At 49.4% G+C, this 20,059-nt stretch overlaps 1 protein-coding gene across 2 annotated transcripts in view; it reads left to right on the top strand.

Moving 5' to 3' along the window:
- Positions 1-20,059, top strand: part of RICTOR (RPTOR independent companion of MTOR complex 2) — a 270,400-nt gene that overhangs the window by 30,399 nt on the left and 219,942 nt on the right. For both annotated transcript variants that reach the window (XM_082264794.1, XM_082264793.1), the window contains exon 2: positions 3,269-3,316. In XM_082264794.1, the coding sequence (XP_082120920.1) occupies positions 3,269-3,316 (48 nt within the window). The remainder of the gene's footprint in view (positions 1-3,268; positions 3,317-20,059) is intronic.

Raw genomic sequence — 20,059 nt, 5'->3', positions numbered from 1 at the left:
TGATCTGCGTGGCCGTGATCACTCCCTGGGGAGACAGAACGGCGGTCTGCCATTACAAACACAGCAGACAGTTTTGTACTTCCTATAAAGTTAAAAAGAAGAAAAAAAAAAACGTGCATTAAAGTGGTCACACAGACCGGAAATGAGGGGAAATATTCCCAATACGGGTAGAGCATTATACATCTGACAACTGTCCCTGATTTGGAACAAAGTCACTCTGCTCTCTTTCATCCTCATTTGTCCCTCATTTGGTCGGATCTAAATAGTTGTCTATAAAATGCACTATTTATCTTTCAAATAATGTTTCCCAGTGTTAAAGGCCAGTATAAAGGAATAGTAGTGGTAAAAGAAAGCACTTGTGGGTTTAATCAAACATTTTTTGTGTGTAATTCTCCTTTAAGCGGGTGAGGCAGGGGGTGTGTCCTATGAATACATACTTTCGGTAATTTGTGTCCCTCATTCCCATCTCAAAAATTTGGGAGGTATAGACTCTGACACTATTAAAAGCTGGAAGTGAACTCCTTTGGTTGATTTTTACCTATAGGTAATCCTTTAATAAGGCTTACCTATAGGTTAAGTACATCTCTGCTAAACCTGCACTGTTTAGAAGATAATTACTTGTGAATCCGCTGGAGACATCAATGGCGCATGCGCTCTGAAGGAATGGCATACCAGTGCCGTTCCTTCAGAGCCCTGTGCCGTGAACAGCGACTCCCGCGCGCCGCGTGGCTCCTACATTCAAAGTACCAGAGCCCAAGAACACGGAATGAAGACTGGTTGATGAAGGAAACCCTGTCAGCGGGGACAGCGCACCGCTGGAGGGCTTTGCTTTAGGCTTCTTTCACACGGTCCGCCTCCGCAGGCGGATCCGTGTTGCTCAGCGGGGATCGATCCGCGATCCCCGCTGAGCCGGGCGGATGACAGCTCCGTCTCCGCTTGCAGAGCGGAGAGGGAGGTGTCTCAGCACCCGCTGCCCTCTATGGGGGATCGGAGGAGAGCGGACCGCTTGTCCGCTCTCATCAGATCCGCTCCGCTCCGATTACTGAACGGATGGAAAAATAGGGTTTACATCCGTCCAGATTTCAGCACAGGATCGGATGCGGATGGCAGCGGGTGTCAGCGGAGGTCACCTCCGCTGACACCCGCTGCCCCATAGAGCTGCATGGAGGATCCGATCAGATCCGCCTAAAAAACTGACAGGCGGATCTGATCGGACTGCCCGTGTGAAAGAGCCCTTAAGGGAACTTTCACATAATGTGCTCGTATGCGATGCATAGTATAACTTTGCCTTGCAGGAGGAATTTTTTTTTTTTTTTAAACAATTTACTACTGCTTTAAAAAAGAAAAGTTCAAAGCAGAGTTCCAGCCATTTTGTGTTTATTAAAAGTTAGCAGCTACAATAAGTGTAGCTGCTGACTTATAATAAACACACGGTCCCCTGTCCCAGGATCCAGCGGGAGCCTCGGTTCTCTCCCTCTTCTCTTCGCAGAGGCATCACAAGTGTGGTCACCCGGCTGTAACAGGTTGTGGCTTCACAGCCTGGTGCACACTGCGTTTGCACGAGTCGTGCTGCGCTTCCTTAGTGGCCAGGCAATCTTCTGGGACCTGTGACGTGTCCCAGAAGATTGCAGGGAGGGAGAGGAGAACTTCTGCTCAAGCCCCCTAGGCGGCCTGAGCGGAAGTGGGTACCTGTCAAAAACAAATTGAAAAGGATTAAAAGAGGTGCATGAAAGTCAGCCAGCCCCCAGTCTGATGTACTCACCCTCCAGTCTGCCACCAACCAAGTAGACCTGTCTCGATATAAATAAAGAACAGGGGTTTAGTTGACACGCATTTGCAAACGCATGTGTAAGCTGCAGAGCCACGACACGGCACCCTGTTTTATCTGCAAAACACTTTTATATTTGAGTGTCTCCACTCTGGGAGCACATGGTTGCTAATGGGTGGATAGGAAGCAGGTGGGAGGGAGCAGCCCAAACTTCCCCCAACCCACCTCCATCCACGACTGGTATGGTATCTCAATGCTCTAATAGCGATGTTCTTAAGATGGTACAAACTGAAAACGACCAGCTGAGAAGCATACACCTCCAACCCCTTGGTGGATGCAGTGTAAAACACAGATTGGGACTTTATATGAGGCAGTTTGCCTGTATAGCTCAGTGCCTCCATCCCTAATTTCATAAAATATTTGGGACTCTACATGAGACAAGCAGGTCATGCTATGGTCTCCATCCCTGTATATGAAAAAACTGGGGTCAAAAATTAGACTGCATCCACCAAAAAACGCACGAAAATCGCACGGTGGGACTTTAAATGAAGCACCAGCCTGTAGGCGAGGTGCCTCCATCCCTGGTTACATAGACAATGTGGGCTATGTGGGACTTTAAGTGAGACACCAGCAGGTATACCCAGCGTCTCCATCCCTGTAACGGGAAAAACAAATTGAAAAGGATTAAGAGAGGTGCATGGAAGTCAGCCAGCCCCCAGTCTGATGTACTCACCCTCCAGTCTGCCACAAACCAAGTAGACCTGTCAAAACTAGGTACTTGACACCCCCCCCCCCCCCAAAAAAAGACATGCCAAATGTGGCATAACAAGGGGTCAGGAGTACTTAAAGCGGAAGATCCACTTTTGGATGCAACTCCGCTTTAAAGGTATAAACACTGTCATTTTTTTTTTTTTTTTATTTAGTTGGAAAAAGGATAGAACCTCTGATGGATTTTATAACTTGTGTGCCCCGCTGATCACATTTCTCTCAGTTCTACGGGCATGCTCTTCCACTTCTAGTAGACCTATCCTAGTATCAGGAGATTTTGTAGTGGAGTAAGCTAGATGGTCTGCACTCATTTAGGTAAAGGTAGACTCAGGAACTTAATTTTCTCTTTATGGTGGTGAAACATGTTCTATCCAATGCTTGGTGGTCCCCATGCCCTTTGGTGGCACAAGTAAAGAATAAATGGCATGGCATCTCTTGAATGAAAAAAAGACTGTTCTCTCTCCCAGACTGTCGTAATCGTTATTTCTTACCTCTCTGTACCCTCCTAGTTGGGTCAGTACAGCACAATTAATATGTTTTATGGGATTTTCCATTAGAGGGCACTGAGAAGGTAGAATACAGTTGTGACCTCCTCAGCCTCAGACTATTATTGTATCGTACACTGATCTTCTCTCATGTATGTTTAAAAATCCTTGAATAAAAATGTATTGAAACAGAGAGGTTTCTCTCAGTTCCCACTACTAATTTTCTTTTTTGTTTCCTTTTTAATAGGGCGGAATGACAGCGGGGAGGAGAACGTTCCAATAGATCTCAGCAGAGGTAAATATGAGAACCAGTGGAATAATTCAAATGTACTTTTTGTAAGGTTTTCTATATTCACAGGACACAAGGACTGTATTTCATAGAGAAATCATAAATAAGTTGCCTGAATGCCATCTTCTCTGAATCTTCATTCTGATTGGCTTTTGGCATGGATGTAATAGCAAGTTGACGTGTGGATGTGTCTTTCAGGTTATTCAGTACCTCTGCCCACCGCTGTGCGGTGTTATTCAAATGTTGACTTTCTCATAGCACTTTAATTGGAACTAAAGGCTTTGTAGAACAGACAGGGAGAAGACTATTATGGCAGAATAGTCATGCATTGACTCTTCTGCGATAAAATACATTTATCTGCCATTCTCTCAGTCTTCTGCGGCATTTAAACAGAGCTGCGCATGCAAAGCTCCACTTTCATCACCGACACGGTTCCCCTGTACCAGGATGACTGACTCATCATCCAGCATGGAGATGCTGGGGGAGAAAATTCTGGTCAGTGACCCGGACCATTAGAGAGAAGGTAGTAATTTAGTTCTGCTTTAAAGTGGAGCTAAACCTATTAATTTAGCTATTTTCCAAAACCTTGACATTCAAGACATGCCTTGAAGATAACTTGCACGGTTGCCTGTGCTGTCAAACCATCAAGTGGCTGGTGTTATAACTGGTCAAATGAAGCATCATTGCTAATTTAGATCAAAGATGACCGCCTCCTTAGTTTGTAAATGAGAGGAGGGTTTAGTATTACTTAGTTTCATGAAAATCAAAATCTGCATAGGTCTGGGCATATTCTCCCTCTATTTATGTGCTCAGACACCAGTTATTGAATTGTCGGAGGCCGGAAGGAGTTGACTTGTATGTCCTGTATCCATAAATTTGGATTTTTGCAGGACACAAACATCAGGATCAACTTTGTGTTTTTATGCCTTCCCCCCCCCCACCACAAGTTTAAACAATGTCTTACTGCACAGGTATAAAGCAGGCAGTAGGTGCACTCAATGGGCCTTACAGCAGTAGGAATTTACCAATGTGGTTTAAAGTGTTTGTAAAACCAGGCCTCTGCATTCACTATATCTGGTCTCCCACAGTGCACACAACATTGAAATGCAATTATTTTACTAAATATTAACTGCTAATTACCTTTTCTCATCAGTAGTATATAACAGTCTTGTAAATTCTATCATCGCCTGGCCGAGCACTGGTTAAAGCTTGTAGGAGGAGTTATTATTCTCCTTTGACTGTCACATGAGGCTGCATGACCCCTGACCCTTTGTCTGGACAGTGCTGATTGGCCCTGTGCTGATCACACGCACCCCCCCAAAAAAAAAAAAAACCTTTTCTAGCAATACACACCAAACAGAGCATGTGCAGAGTGCCTCCAAGGCTCTGAACTCTCAGGCGATGGATTGGGGACAGTGGAAGTAGGGGGGATCAAAGAAGACAGGATTAAACAGCTTTTTTACACCATGCAGAAAATAAACCTCTTAGGTTCCACAGTGAGTACAACAAGCATGCTTTACTGCACATACAGACTGATTTTACTGTTGAGGATTTAGTAACACTTTAATCGCTTCCCACTCTCTGACCTGGGGCCTGGGTGTGACCCGATTCTGTGATGGCTGTGATCTTTCGACACAGCCAAACACAGATCGGGATATGGGTGCTGTGATTAGCCAGTCGCGTGATGGCTATGTCCAATCACAGCCTTCACAGTGCAAACAGAGCCTGCAGCCATCTCCACACAGTACACCAAGCACCACTGTCCCTATCCCATGAACTTCAGTCCAAGTGCCCCCATGAACATCTGTACCAATGCACAAAACTTTGGTCATAGTGTATGTGGTCCATCAACATCTGTACCAGTGCACAAAATCTTATATTATACGTGTCCTATCAACCTCTGTACCAGTGCACAAAACCATCTGCAGTAGTGTTCCATTGCAACATCTGTCAGTGTCCACCGATGGACAATCAACATTTGTCATAGTGTACAACTGCACAAAAACATCTGCTAATGTAGGGCTGGGCGATAAATTGATTTATCGATTTTTTAGTTTGAAACTATTTTTTTGTTTTTTAAACTCAAGTTTTTTCTACAATACTTTTTTCTGCCTTGTGCAGCCACCGAACCCCCCAGTAACGGACCACCGCCGCGCCTGGATGTGACGTCAGCTGCGGGGCTGCGGCGCGCTGTGATAGGTAAAGTCTCCCCGGCCTGGATGTGACGTCAGCTGCCGGGAGAGGAAGTGGGCGGTGCGTCTGTACAGGCCAGGGGCTGTGATAGGATAGGTACCTATCCTATCACAGCCCCTGGCCTGTACAGACACACCGCCCGCTTCCTCTCCCGGCAACTGACGTCACATCCAGGCCGGGGAGTTCTCTGTACCTATCACAGCGCGCTGCAACCCCTCATACCCAGTACATAGGTATGGCAGCTCTCCAGTACACTGTCCACTGTTCTCTTGTGTGCGCTTCCGGCTCTCCCCCTCATCCCCTATTTGTTCCCCATCCTTTTTGGTTACACTGTGCTTTTTGGGTTGTTGCTCAATTTCCAGTCCAACGAGGCATTCATATGCACCTCCTCCTTGTTGGCGTGCCACCATGTCTATTGCCACCATACAAGCATGAAGCAGTGGTTCTCCCTTTTCTCCAGTTTGATCAGTCCCCACTTCCAAAACTTTGCCACTTTCTCGATCAACCACAACAGCGCCAACACCCTTCCCTCCTCTAGCCTGGTTCAACTGTGCAGCTTCCACAGCCCTGCACGTGTAACTGCCAATTCTTAACTTCTCCTCATCAGACACTCCTCCTCCATGACTGCCTTGCTCCAGGTTCACGGTCTTAGGCTTCGCATGGTAGGTGCTAGGCCAAATTCCTGCCCACACTTGCTGCTCCTTACAATTCCTTGCTGCACGCGATGGGACTGAAACCACAAATGGTTCTCCCAATCCAGTTAAGTCGATAGGGTCACAGACGCACCGCCCGCAGCTGACGTCACATCCAGGCGCGGCGGTGGTCCGTTACTGGGGAGTTCGGTTCCTGTGCGGCAGACTAGGACCTGGCTGGAGCCCCAGGGTGTGTGTAGTTACGCGGGGGCTGGCTGCACAAGGCGGAAAAAGGCGAAAAAAACAATTGTACAAAAAACTCGAGTTTGAAAAAAAAAAATCTTTTCAAACTAAAAAAGGTTGCCGGTTACTGGGGAGTTCTGTTCTCTGTACCTATCACAGCGCAGCCCCTGTAAAGACGCACCGCCCGCAGCTGACGTCCCATTCAGGCGCGGCGGTGGTCCGTCACAGTCAGACACACATATACAGCGTGTCTCCTTTTCCTCAGTCCTCCCTCCAGACTCTGCAGTAATTTTTTAAGTGCATTGGAAAAAAAATCGAAAATCGAATCGAAACTCGAATTTTTCTTTAAAAATCAAAGATTTTTTTTTTAGGCAAAATCGCCCAGCCCTATGCTAGTGTACCAGTGTCCCATCGATAGAGAAATGAAAAAAAAGTGCCCCTGTCTCTATGCATGCTGAAAAGGCGAACACACATGTTGGTCCTGTACGCATACGTAAACGACGATTGCACCACACGTGGATTATCACCGCGAATGTCGGAGCGATAGAAATAATTTCTCTCGTTCATTGACGGACACAGCTCCAGAATCTTCTTGACCATTGGGTTATGCTGCCTCCTACAGGAGTAGGACACTAGGCAGGAAAAAGCTTTACCATGCGTATGGGGCAGTCCCAGAGGGTATACTCCCACTTCCTGCTTTAGGCATTAAGTTTTTTCTGCCTAGTCAGGAGTAAGGACATAGTTCCTTGCTGGTAATCTCTGGTCCTAGCATTTTTTTTCTTTTTTATTATTTTCTGTTACTGTGAGAACTACAATCAACTGCTTGCCTGGGCGACGGAAAGGATATGGTGGGGGGGGCCCTGCTGCTGGGAGCCGAATGCACGGTTTGAGGGGGAGTTGTCCTGGTGAGGATCCTGCTAGGGCCCCCCCTTTACTGTCAAAATGTACCTTGATGTCCCCTGTGGGTCCTGGGAGCCCCGCAGGTGCCGCCATTTTGTCGTGGATGGCTGGCTGTATATGCAGCGGCCATGTTGGTGTTGTCCGACGGCCCTTTCTTGGTGGTGGTTTCCCATTAACTAAAGTGGCAGCCATGTTTTCTCTGTCGCTCATTGACAGACGTAGTCCTCGTTGATTAATAACAACTCGGGTTATACTGCCCTCTACAGGAGTAGGACTAGACAGGAAAGAAAACATTCTGGCCACACCTTAGGGGCAGTCCCAGAGGGTATATCCTCTCTCTCTCTGCTACAGCAAATCAGTTTTTTTCCTGTCTAGTTAGGAGTAAGGACCTAGATGCCTTGCTAGGATCTTCGGTCCTGGCAGGAATTTTTTTCTTAGAAAGGTTTTTTTTTTAGACAGCTTTTTTCTCCAGTGTTCCTGTGAGATCTTCAAGCAAGCAAGCTGGAACTGGGCGACGGGCTGGATGTTGAGATCCAGTGGTCACCCCAGTTCAGCCTACGAGCACGTGCAGGCCATAGCTCCGCGCTGGGTCGGCCGCGACATAGTCCCACTGGACGGGGACTGACCCTGCGAGTTAAACGTCTCGCCTGAACGCCAATGACCAACAGAGTCACGGCGTCCATATTGTCGACAGCCCCCCCACCCCGGTGGAGAGGGGTTCTGTCAGGAGTGGGCGCCCGCCTGGTTCCGGTATGGTGAGTAGTATGTTCCCCCTCCCCCCCTGTCGGGTTTGTGGTGGACGCAGGCCCCTCTCTGGAATGATAGGATGGGTCTCCCCTCTATCCTATAACAGTCACAGATCCCCCAATTTGAGTGTGATTTTTTGTGAACAAAAACCAGGAGGCTTGGTTTGGGAGCTGACGATCTAGGTCATTGCAAAACTGTAAGGGTGACTGAAGTCAGTAGCAGTACTATAAGGGGCATTACTATTGAAGTAAAAGGTATCCTACCTGTCAGAGGTACACAGGCCGATGCCTAATGGGGAGGTGCCTGAGTCACTGCAGTCTAGATCGCCATTCCTCCAGCAAAGGGTCACTTCGGAAGGACAGAGGGCTGCCTCCCGATGGCCCACGGACCGCATGCGGCCCGCCAGGGTCCGGTACCGCCGGCCAGGCTTATCACCATTCAGGGTGAAGGTTGTGGGGCCGAGATACTCCCGCAGGCCGCCAGGCCGAACATACAGGCCGCTGTCATTGTCTTACAGATCGCACGAGGCCGCCATATTGGCGTAGCCTCGTGTCTCCAGCATGGGGGCGGCCATGTTTGAGGTGACCAAACACCTCGAGGAGCTAAGGGGAGGCGCCGGAAGACGTGCAAAGGGGCGGAGCCGCCTCCTTTTACCCGGCGTAGCCTCGTGTCTCCAGCATGGGGGCGGCCATGTTTGAGGTGACCAAACACCTCGAGGAGCTAAGGGGAGGCGCCGGAAGGCGTGCAAAGGGGCGGAGCCGCCTCCTTTTACCCGGGAAAGCCAGCCAAAGACTTCCTGTCTGTAATAGACAGTGCTGGAACAGGTTGTATTGAAACTTCTGAGCATCAAGTGGTGAGCCTTGGGGTCTCTCTCTCGCTCTGTAGGGGTCCCTAAGCAGGTAACACTGAGAGGCGCTGTGGCGCTGGGGGTCTAAAGAAAAAAAAAAAAAAAAAAAAAAAAGTTTTTATTTTTTTGGCAAATTAATTTTTTCCGGCAAGTGTCTGAAATAATCATGGACCCTGCCACACAGGTACCCCCACCTGTTTCCCTCGAGGTGGCCGCAGGACCCTCCAGTTCAGAGTATGGATGCATTCACAGCAGTTTTGGAGTCTTTGGTGTCTCGGGTGGAGACGGCCTGTCAGGGACGGGGGTCAAGAAAGCGACCCCCGCCTACCCCTATGTCATCTGATACTTCAGATTCAGATTCTGAGATGGTCATTGCAGCTGCAGGTCCCTCTGCAGGGGCTGTTGTCTCAGGTAAAGTTCCCTCAGACAGTGAGGAGGACGTTCCTGCCTCCGCCATAGCACAAGAAGAAGCATTGGTGGACGCACTAGTTGTGGCGGTCCGGGAAACCTTAAGACTTGAGGTTTTACCGGCAGAGGCAACTGAGATGGAAATTCCCTTTGGTACTAGTAAACCTACCAAGACGGCGAAGGTTTTTCCCTTACCCAAATGTTTTGGTAATAAGATTAAAGAGGAATGGGATCATTCAAAACGTACCTTTGCTGTTTCCAAGCGCATTGCTAGACGCTATCCGTTTGAGGAATCCCTCATTAAGAAATGGACGGTACCACCAGTGGTGGATCCACCTATTTCCAGACTGAATAAAGCCACTGTTATCCCGTTGGAGGACGCTCCGTCCTTTAAGGATCCGGTGGATCGGAAGATGGAAGCGGAGTCCCGCACTATTTTTTCCCTGATAGGGTCAGCCTTTAGACCAGTGATTGTCATTGGTTTAGTTTCACAGACATTAACGGAATGGGCAAGATTGGTACGCCATGATCTAAAGGGGAAAGGTATCCCCCAGGCAGCATCTGATTTGATGGAACAAATTATACTAGGACTGCAGTTCGTCTGTGACGCAGCCCTGGATGCCACCCCTTGTTAGGGCATGCATCTATGTCAGCGGTAATCCTCAGACGTGTGCTGTGGTTAAAATGCTGGTCAGCGGATCTAGGTTCCAAAAAAGCCTTGGCGAATCTTCCCTTTTAGGGGAATCGCCTATTTGGGGCCACCCTAGATGAGATCATTAAGGATGTCACTGGGGGCAAGTGCACTTTTTTGCCGCAGGCTGCTAAAGCTAAAGGACCTCGTAACAAGCGTGGACCTTTCTTTGCCGCTCATAAAGGATTCTGCTGGGGCGAGCGGGAAAGGCAAAGCCCCTCTAGGAGGGTTCAAGAGGCGCTGGTCGGGCAAACAAAAGGCAGACTCAGCCAAACCTGAAGTTAAGGGTGGGGGGACGTCTTCACCGGCATTCAGAGCTAGAGCCTTCCTGAATCTCGGACTAAGGGGTTCAGGAGATCATACGATCAGGACACAAGATCGAGTATCGATCACTGCTACCGGTGCGATTCTTCCCTTCCAACATTTAGGTGCTACAGGGAGCGGTAGTTACCGTTCCCTGAACAGATCCATTTTCTTTACCTTTTCCAAAGATTAGTCTCAGTTCCCTACAGGAATCGGATCCGGTTGAGCAAACAGACCAAGGAGCCTCTAGTCTTGTGACTTCGGTCTCTAATGCTCAACCAGGAGAAATCATCACTCCTGATAAGAATCAAGTTTCTGATAAATGTGTGGGAACAGAGAGCTATCAGACTTTGTCGGATTGCCTGGACCAAGCAGCTCTAGGGCAGCCTGGTTCGGATCCAGTCAGACAATATCAGGGTGATGACTTAGGTCGATCACCAAGGATTGCACCATCTGTGTCTTCATCAGAGCATCCCGGAGGTGGATCTGTTGGCATATCGGCTCAACAGGAAGGCGCGGAGGTTGGTAACGCGCGGCCGCGTTCCTCTAGCGGACGCAGCAGACGCGCTGAACGGCCTACTAAGGCAGTATCAGCTACTATACGTCTTCCCCCCTCTCAAGTTGCTGCTGAGATTTCTCCGCAGGATAGAGATGGAGGGAACTCCAGTTATCCTGGAAATTCGAGGCTAGCCTCGTCAGGCCGACTTGGACATGCTAGTCGCGAACGCTCCTTGGAGACTTCCTCTCAGGGAGGATCTGCGGTCTCAAGGACCGATCTTCCATCGTGCTTTACAGTCGCTGGTTTTAATGGCCTGGCCATTGAGACCCAGGTACTGAAGGGCAGAGGGTTGTCAGCTTCAGTTATTCCTACTCTAATTAAAGCAAGGAAAGCGACTTCCAGCAAAGTCTATTATCGCACATGGAAGACTTATATTGCGTGGTGTGAATCTTTGGGATTTCCCCCACATACCTATTCGGTGACCCGAATCTTGGCTTTTCTGCAAAAGGGGGTTGAGCAGAAACTATCCTTGAGCACCATCAAGGGTCAGGTTTCAGCATTAGCAATCTTCTTTCAGAAGCCTTTGGCTACTCATTCCCTGGTGCGGAATTTCATCCAGGGGGTGCGGCACTTGGCTCCGCCAGTCCGCGCGCCCTTACCACCTTGGGATCTTAATTTGGTTTTGTCGGTTCTGCAGAAACCTCCCTTTGAAAATATCAGGGAGATTCCCTTGCTTACATTATCTCAGAAGGTGGCCTTCTTGGTGGCTATCACTTCTGCACGCAGGGTGTCAGAACTGGCTGCATTATCATGCCATTCCCCATATCTAGTGGTTCATAGGGATAAGGTAGTTCTTCATCCGAAGCCATCCTTTCTTCCTAAGGTGGTTTCAGACTTTCATCTGAATGAAGATATTGTGCTACCTTCCTTGTGTCCTCAGCCCAATCATCCTCGGGAATATGCGTTGCATTCCTTGGATGTGGTTCGGGCAATCAGGGTATACCTGAAGGCTACGGAAACGTTCCGTAAGACGGATTCACTTTTTGTGATCACGGATGGCCCCAGAAAGGGGTTGCCTGCATCTGCCGCGACTATCTCCAGATGGATTAGACAGACGGTGGTACAGGCTTATTCTATTAAGGGTCGGAATCCTCCGTTCCCTGTTAAGGCTCACTCCACTCGAGCGCTCAGTACTTCCTGGGCCTACCGCCATCAGGCGTCAGTGGTCCAGGTGTGCAAGGCGGCCACCTGGTCGTCGGTACATACCTTTACGAAATTTTATAAAGTTGATGTGATGGCATCGGCGGATGCCTCATTTGGCCGCAAGGTTTTGCAGGCCGCAATTTGAGGAGACCGGTGGTCTACCTTGAGGGTTTTTTTCCGTTGGAATTTCAGTTGAGTCTCATCGTGTGATTGATGAGCCTTTAAAACTTCTAGTTGGCACCGGTTGGGCCTTCTAGATTGGATTTTGATTTCCGTTTTCCCACCCCTCATTTGTGGTACTGCTTTGGGACGTCCCGAGTTGTTATTAATCAACGAGGACTACGTCTGTCAATGAGCGACAGAGAAAAATGGATTTTTGTAAAATCTTACCGTAAAATCCTTTTCTCTTAAGCTCATTGACAGACGTAGTACCCGCCCCTCTGTTTTTGAGTTGGGTTGGGTTAAATTCTCTAAACACTGCTTTGTGACATAACTGATTTGCTGTAGCAGAGAGAGAGAGGATATACCCTCTGGGACGGCCCCTAAGGTGTGGCCAGAATGTTTTCTTTCCTGTCTAGTCCTACTCCTGTAGAGGGCAGTATAACCCGAGTTGTTATTAATCAACGAGGACTACGTCTGTCAATGAGCTTAAGAGAAAAGGATTTTACGGTAAGATTTTACAAAAATCAATTTTTTGGAGCCTTGTGGGCAGTGACTGTGGCGGTGGACCTCTAGTGCTGGCTCCTGGACTTCCTCTTTCTCTCTGATCGCCGCATGGTGTACAGCATCAAGCGTTCTGCTCTGTGCTGACCAGGGGTGGTAAGTTATTGTGGGTGCCCTAAGCGGATCTCCCTCTCTCTGCTATAGCAGCTATTCAGCTGTGCTGGGGGGCACTTAGCAGTGTTTTTTTCAAGATTGCCTGTGTGATTCCCTGGTTAACATGGAGTCCCTGGAGCAAATTTTACCACCTGATCTCATCTCAGAGGCAGCGGGCCCTTCTGGGTCCCAGTCCACCATGTCTGTAATGGCGGCCTGCAAAAAAGAACCTGCAAAAAGCGTCCACTGCCCTTACCTGCTTCTTCTGTCTCTTCAGAATTCTGAGTAGTGAGGATGATTCGCTGGTGGAGGCACTGGTTGTATCAGTGCGGGGAACTTTAAAAACGGAGGATGCAGTTGGAGGCGCCGGTCACCTTCGGTACCCAAAAATCCTCAAAAGTAGCAAAAGTTTTTCTTTTTCCTGCTTATTTTGACGCAATGTGGTGATTCCTAAGCGTTTCGCTAGAAGGTAACCCTTTGAAGAGTCCCTGTTTAAAAAAGTGGACGGTCCAACCTGTGATGGATTCCCCGGTTTCCAGCCTGAACAAGTCCATCCTGATTCCAGTGGAGGAGTCTCCAGCTTTTAAGGACCCTTTTGATAGGAAGGCAGAGACCTTGGTCCAGCACATGTTTACTATGGCTGGTTCAGTCCTCAGGCTGGTGTTCACCATTGCTTTGGTGTCCCAGAACTTTCCTCTGCTACGCCTCTCTTGATGCAGCTCCCTTTGTTTCTAGGCTGTCTGTGACAGCAGTAGTCCTTCGGCGCATGATATGGCTGAAATGCTGGTCTGCTGACCAAACTTCCAAGAAGGCCTTAGCGGATCTGCCCTTTGTGGGGGATCACCTGTTTGGGTTTTCCCTGGATGGCATCATTAAGGGAGTCACAGGAGGGAAGAGTACTCTCCTTCCAAAGGGCTTCCAGGGGCAAGGAGTCTCGTCGCAGACATGGTCCTTTTTTCCCTGGCTCAGAAGCGTTTTTTATGTCCCTCGGGGTCTCCAGAAAAAGGATCCAAATCCGTTCGGAACGTCTCCGAAGGTTTTAAGAGGCCCTGGCCTGGTAAGCCGAGAGCAGGTACTTCCAGACCTGCATACTCTTCTGCCTGAAGGGGTGCCCTCACCTGTATCTGGGGTGGGGGGGAACGTCTTCATTTTTTTCCGGACCCGTGGACTTCTCTGATTTAAGACAGATGGGTCCACGAGCAGATTCAGTCCGGCTGCAAGATCGAATTTTGTTTTTTTCCTTACAACCTGTGTTTGTCCCCAGACCGCTTGCGTGGTCTCTTCCGGGCAGTACAAGATTTTCTACTGCAAGGGATGATTGTACCGGTTCCAAACTCGGAACGTTTTCGGGGATATATTTAAACCAGGAAGGAAGGCAAAGTTCGTCCAATCCTGGATCTCAAATCCCTGAACCGCTTTGTGTGGGTACAGAAGTTCTGGATGGAGTCCATCCGTTCGGTAGTGGCATCCCTTCATCAAGGGGATCTTCTGGCCTCTATCGATTTTAAGGACGCTTATCTCCATATCTCGATATATGTCGGATATCGGCGCTTTTTCAGCTTTACCTTGGGCGAGGAGCATTATCAATTCGTGGTGTTAGCCTTTGGTCCCGTCTCCACACCCCGTGTGTTCACAAAAGTGTTGGCCCTGGTGTTCGCATTGTTGCGACAGTGGGGGATAGTGGTGCTGGGGTACCTGGATGATCTTCTTCTAGGAGTGGAGTCTCCAACTGCTCTACAGGACAACTTGGACATCACTGTGTGGGCTCTGCAGGAGTTCAGTTTGTCTCTGAATTTCCAGAAGTCTGCTCTGGTTCTGTCCACCAAGTTGGACTATCGAGGTCTGACTCTGGACTCTGCCGTAGCCAGGGGTCTTCTCCCGCTGGACAAGCTTCAGAAGCTGCAGGACACCATTGGACTTCAGTTGTCCAGCAGTCTGTCGTCTCTCGGGACTTGCATGCGGGTGCTGGGCCTAATGGTGTCTACCTTTTGAGGCGGTTGCATTTGCAAAGTTCCACACGAGACCTCTGCAGAGAGAGATTCTTGTCAAGTGGGACAAGAATCCAGTCTCTAGACAATTTGATCCCTGATTTGGTGGATTCACTCTCTGGCTCTTCAACAGGGAAAATCCTTCCTTCCCCTGTACTGGAGAGTGGTCACCACGGATGCCAGCCTGTCTGGGTGGGGAGCTGTTTTGGGCACGGACTGTGCACAGGGGGTTTAGACTCTCTTGGACCGAGGAGAATGGTCACTTCATCCGGAGTTGTTTCTTCAGCTGTGTCTCCGGTGGGGAACTCCCGAGGTGGACCTGTTGGCCTCTCGTCTCAACAGGAAGGTGCAGAGATTTGTGGCAAGGTGTCGGGGTCCTCTAGCAGATGCCATGGATGCACTGGTGGCTCCTTGGGACCAGTACCCTTTGATATACACCTTTCCCCCCTCTCCAACTTCTGCCGAGACTTTTGTGAAGGATCGAGGCAGAAGGAATTCTGGTCATCCTTGTTGTCCCAGACTGGCCTCTCCGGTCTTTTTACGTGGATCTGGTACACCTGGTCGCCTATGTCCCTTGGCGACTCCCTTTCAGAGAAGACCTGTTGGCCCAAGGGCCAATCTTCCATCCTGCTTTACAGTTGCGGGCTTTAATGGCCTGGCTGTTGAAAGCCAGGTGCTGAAGGATAGGGGTTTGTCTGACTCAGTGATTCCCACGCTGTTGAAGGTTAGAAAATCTACTACTAGAAAGATATACCATTGCATCTAAAAGTCGTACATTGCATGGTGTAACTCCCTGGTGGTTTCTCCCCGTTCCTTTTCGGTGGTTTGAATTTGGGCATTCCTCCAAAAAGGTGTGGAACAGCGCCTAGCCTTGGGTACCATCAAGGGCCAGATTTCGGCCTTGGCGATTTTCTTTTAACATTCTTTGGCTATTCATTCCTTGGTTCGCACCTTTGTTCAGGGGGTTCGCCACCTGGCTCCACCTGTACAGTCTCTGTTGCCTCCGTGGGACCTCAATTTGGTACTGTCGGTTCTTCAGAAACCGCCTTTTGAAAATATTCACGAGATTCCATTCTAAGGAGATCATCTTGCATTTTCTGGATGTAGTTCGGGCGATCAGGGTGTATCTTGCTTTTTGTCCCTACGGATGGACCTCGCAAGGGGTTGGCCGCATCTGCTGCGATCATTTCCAGATGGATCAGACAGACGGTAGTGCAGGCCTATTCAGTCAAGGGTCAAGTTTCTCCTTTCCCTGTTGAGGTGCATTCTATGTGGGCATTAGTGCCTCCTGGGCCTTCCGCCATCAGGCGTCAGTGATGCAGGTTTGCAAAGCGGCCACTTGGTCGTCTGTGCACACTTTCACCAAATTTTACAAAATAGATGTGTTGGCATCTGCGGATGCTGCTTTTGACCGCAAGGATTTGCAGGCTGCTGTTTGATAGGCCTAGTCCTCTATGAGGGTGTATATTTTTTTCAGGTGAGCTCCAATTGTTCCTGGTCGAGTTCCATGTTACCTGGTTGGCTAGGTTTAGCCTTTGGGATTTTTTTCTGCTCTGTTTTTTCCCTCCCCTCTTGTTTGACACTGCTTTGGGACTTCCCATTGGTCAAGTAAATTCTGTATCTGTGTCCGGTAATGAATGAAAGAGAAAATTGGATTTTTTGTCTTACCGTAAAATACTTTTCTCTCATGTTCATTGACGGACACAGCACCCACCCCTCTAGTGAGTTGGGGTTTTTTTTTCTTCTGACACTGCTTGCAACAAAACTGAATGCCTATAGCAGGAAGTGGGAGTATATCACCTGGGACTGCCACCATAGGCTTGGTAAAGTGTCCTACTCCTGTAGGGGGCTGCATAACCCAATGGTCAAGAAGATTCTGGAGCTGTGTCCATCAATGAACATCAGAGAAAAGGATTTTAGGGTAAGACAAAAATCCATTTTTCCTCAGAATAACAAAAGGATAAAGAAAAGGTTGTTAAAATCCCTGCAATGCACATATATCACCCAGGGGGAATGTTTACTCTTTAAATGTTCTGAACCCTACTAGTGATATGGCATGTCTGACAGTCCACCTATCCCCATGTCCATTCCACTGTCATGTTTTGTAAATACCTCATGCTCAATTAACTGTAAAATCATGCGACAGCCCAGAAAACAAACGTCTGGGAGACCTGCACAGCTCTGGCCTGCCTCTGGATGCCTGTGCTTTTCACAGCCATGTAGTTAGTAAAGATTTCTCCTCCCACATGCAGTGTGCCTTGGGATACTCTATATTTGATGAGCAGTCCTTTTCTTCAATGGAAACCTCGCTTACATGTGCAGCACTGTGCTTTGCTGTGTGTGCAAAGCTACAATCTTGTCTGCAGCTTTAGTACACTTTTTAAAGGCAAGCTGCTGAAGCAGAGAAAACCTTTTTGTGCGCATATACTTCAGCCGGTAGCTTTGACCAGAGGTCTCCAAACTATACTGAACAAAATTATAAACGCAACACTTGTTTCTCTTACGTCCTCCGACAGTCGCCGCCTCTTCATATTCGTCACATATGGGGTATTAGACTTTGCTCCGAAGGAGTAGCTAGGCAACAGAATATGTTAACAATAAAGCTTTTAACATATCCCACCCTCAAGGGGTGGTCCCCTCAGTCAATACCCTCCTACTTCCTGCAACCATATCTCAGTTTTAATGTCTAGCTTGTCAGGAGTGGCTGGCTCTCTCTGTGCTGGGACTTTCTGTCCCAGACTCTTTCTTCTTTTTAATATTTTGTTTGAGTTTTCTCTCTACCTTTACTTAGCTGTTATTTTGTCAGCGTTAGTTAGTTCTTCGGACGAAGAGGATCATGCGGACTGGGTCTCGGGCTGATCTCCCTGGTCGCAGGTCGTGGGTCAGTGGCTTCCCAGTCTGCCATCGAGCGTTCAGCCAGGTAACGCTCCTGGCATAGTGAACGACCCATCCCTGTTCGGTGCAGGGATGATTGGTGAGGTGGCTACCTCACTGGACGCTGTGCGGTTTCTTAACCCCCATTTTGTGCGTCTTGAATTGCGACTCTCCCTGCCTCATGTGCAGCGGCTTGTTCGCCTGTGCGGGTCCCCCACGCCATGTGAGGTAAGTGTATTTATGTGGGGACCTGTCTGTCTGGGGGGGTGTCAGTCTGGGACTGTGTAACCTGCCTCTATTCACACTGCTTGTCTCCCTATCTCTCGGCTGCATGCTGTGGGCTGCAAGGGGGGGGGGGGGGGGAGCTGTATGACACTGTGTGTGTCAGACTGGCCAGTGTGAGAAGCTGTGTGCTGTGGGGCATGTTTTTTTGGCATGTTTGGGCATATACAGCGATCGCTGCGGCGATCTGACATGTATTCTTATATTAGGAATGTAATGTGTGTTTTAATGCACTGTGGAGCGGCGGTTTCGGCGCCAATCGATGCCATTTTGCCTACACCCGCTCCGGCCGCATGGTTTACATGAATGGCGGCCATTTTCTTGTAGCCTCCATAGGCTTACATAGAGCGCCCTGGCAGCATCACTTCCTCTTTCCAGGAACACCGATCGAGGCAGCAGCAGCGGCGAGGGTCTCCTCAGGTTTTATCCTTCTGTTCTTGCTATCCATTGCCTGTATTCAGTTTGCATATTCCCTGTGGGGGTCTCATTGTGCTTGAGTGTGGTGCGGTGGGCTGCGCTTGCCGCGCTTGCTTAAAAGGGGCAGTTAACCCTTGGTTGTCTGGCATTACAGGGGCAATGGATTCTCAGGAGGGCAAATTTCCTACAGTATTGGTGGAAAGCCAGGGGACCGCTGTTTCCCCCCCAGGGGGGGATTTGGCCACTATTGTGGCTGGCCTTGCTGCTCAGGTGCAAATGCTGGTGGCTGCTCAATCTACTAAAAGGCCCAGAGTTGCTCTTTCCTCTGATTCTGAGGGTGAAGGTGATGGGGCTGTTCTGGCAGGGGCCTCCTTATCGGGGTCCCGCTCCTCTCTTGATCTAGTGGGGTCTGAGGTGGAGGCTGAAGTTGAGGGGGTTGATAATTCTCCCCCTGGCTCGCCTGAAGAGCTTGCAATCATGGATGAGTTGATTGCTTCCATTAAGCAAACGCTGCGTTTGCAGGACGAAGTGTGTCCCCCCGCTGCCTTGGCGGCTTATGGGACGCAGAGAAAACGCAGGAAGCCGCAGGTTTTTCCCTGCAATGCTGATTTTCAACGCGCTGTTAAGGATCAATGGCGCGATCTGCGCAAACCTTTTGCGGTACCAAGTAAGTTCAAGCTGCGTTATCCTTTTTCGCCTGCCACTGATGAAAGGTGGTGTGTGCCTCCACCAGTGGATCATGCAATTGCGGTTTTGAACAAAGCCACTGCGATTCCTGCAGAGGGTTCCCCTGTTTTCCGTGATGCCACGGATAGGAGACTGGAGTCTCTTGCCCGTCATACTTATTCTGTTACGGGTTCTATGCTTAAGGCTCTGTTTGCTTCTCTCATGGCGGCCCAGGCGATCGCAAGCTGGACGCAGATGCTTAGGCGCGTCCTAGTGGCCGACTCGGCCTTGCCGGCGACCCTGGATATGGTGGATCAGATCCACCAGGGTGTCATGTATCTGTGTGATGCGGACCTGGACCTGATTCCGTTGGCTGCACGTGTGCACAGCGTGGCGGTGTTGTCTCGCCGCCTGGTTTGGTTAAAATGTTGGTCGGTGGACCAATCTTCACGTAAGACCTTAGCCAATCTGCCTTATGATGGGTCTCGCCTTTTTGGGGAGTCCCTGGATGTGTTGATTAAGGGGATCACCGGGGGTAAGAGCACTCTCTTGCCCCATTTCCCCAAGGCTAAGGGGGCTTCTGGGAAGAAGCATGCTAATTTTCGGCCCCCTCAGGGGTCCTTTCGTGCCTTTCGGCCGCACTACAAGGGCAAACCGTTCAAAGGTCAAGGCTCTCAGAAGAAGCCCTGGTCTGGTAAGCAGAAGTCCGGCCAATCCGGACCTACAGCCCATAACAGTTCGGCCTGAAGGGGCGCCCTCACCCAGTTTTGGGGTGGGGGGACGCTTGCTCGGTTTTCTTCAGCCCTGGTTGGCCCGTGTGCGGGACAGATGGGTTCTGGAAATCGTTCGATCTGGTTACAAGATCGAGTTTCTCTCTCGGCCGGGGAGCAGATTTTTTTCCCTCAAATCTTCAACTGTCTCCAGAGCGCTTGCGGGACCTTCACCTGGCGGTGCGGGACCTGAGGGCTCAGGGAGTGGTGGTTCCGGTGCCTCATCGGAACAGGTTTCGGGGGTTTTATTCCAATCTGTTCACCGTGCCC

The sequence above is a fragment of the Pelophylax lessonae genome, assembly GCF_965119305.1.
Source record: "Pelophylax lessonae genome assembly, chromosome: 1".
Taxonomy (NCBI): domain Eukaryota; kingdom Metazoa; phylum Chordata; class Amphibia; order Anura; family Ranidae; genus Pelophylax; species Pelophylax lessonae.
The sequence above is the reverse complement of the archived record's forward strand: the minus strand, read 5'-3'. Positions and strand labels throughout refer to the sequence as shown.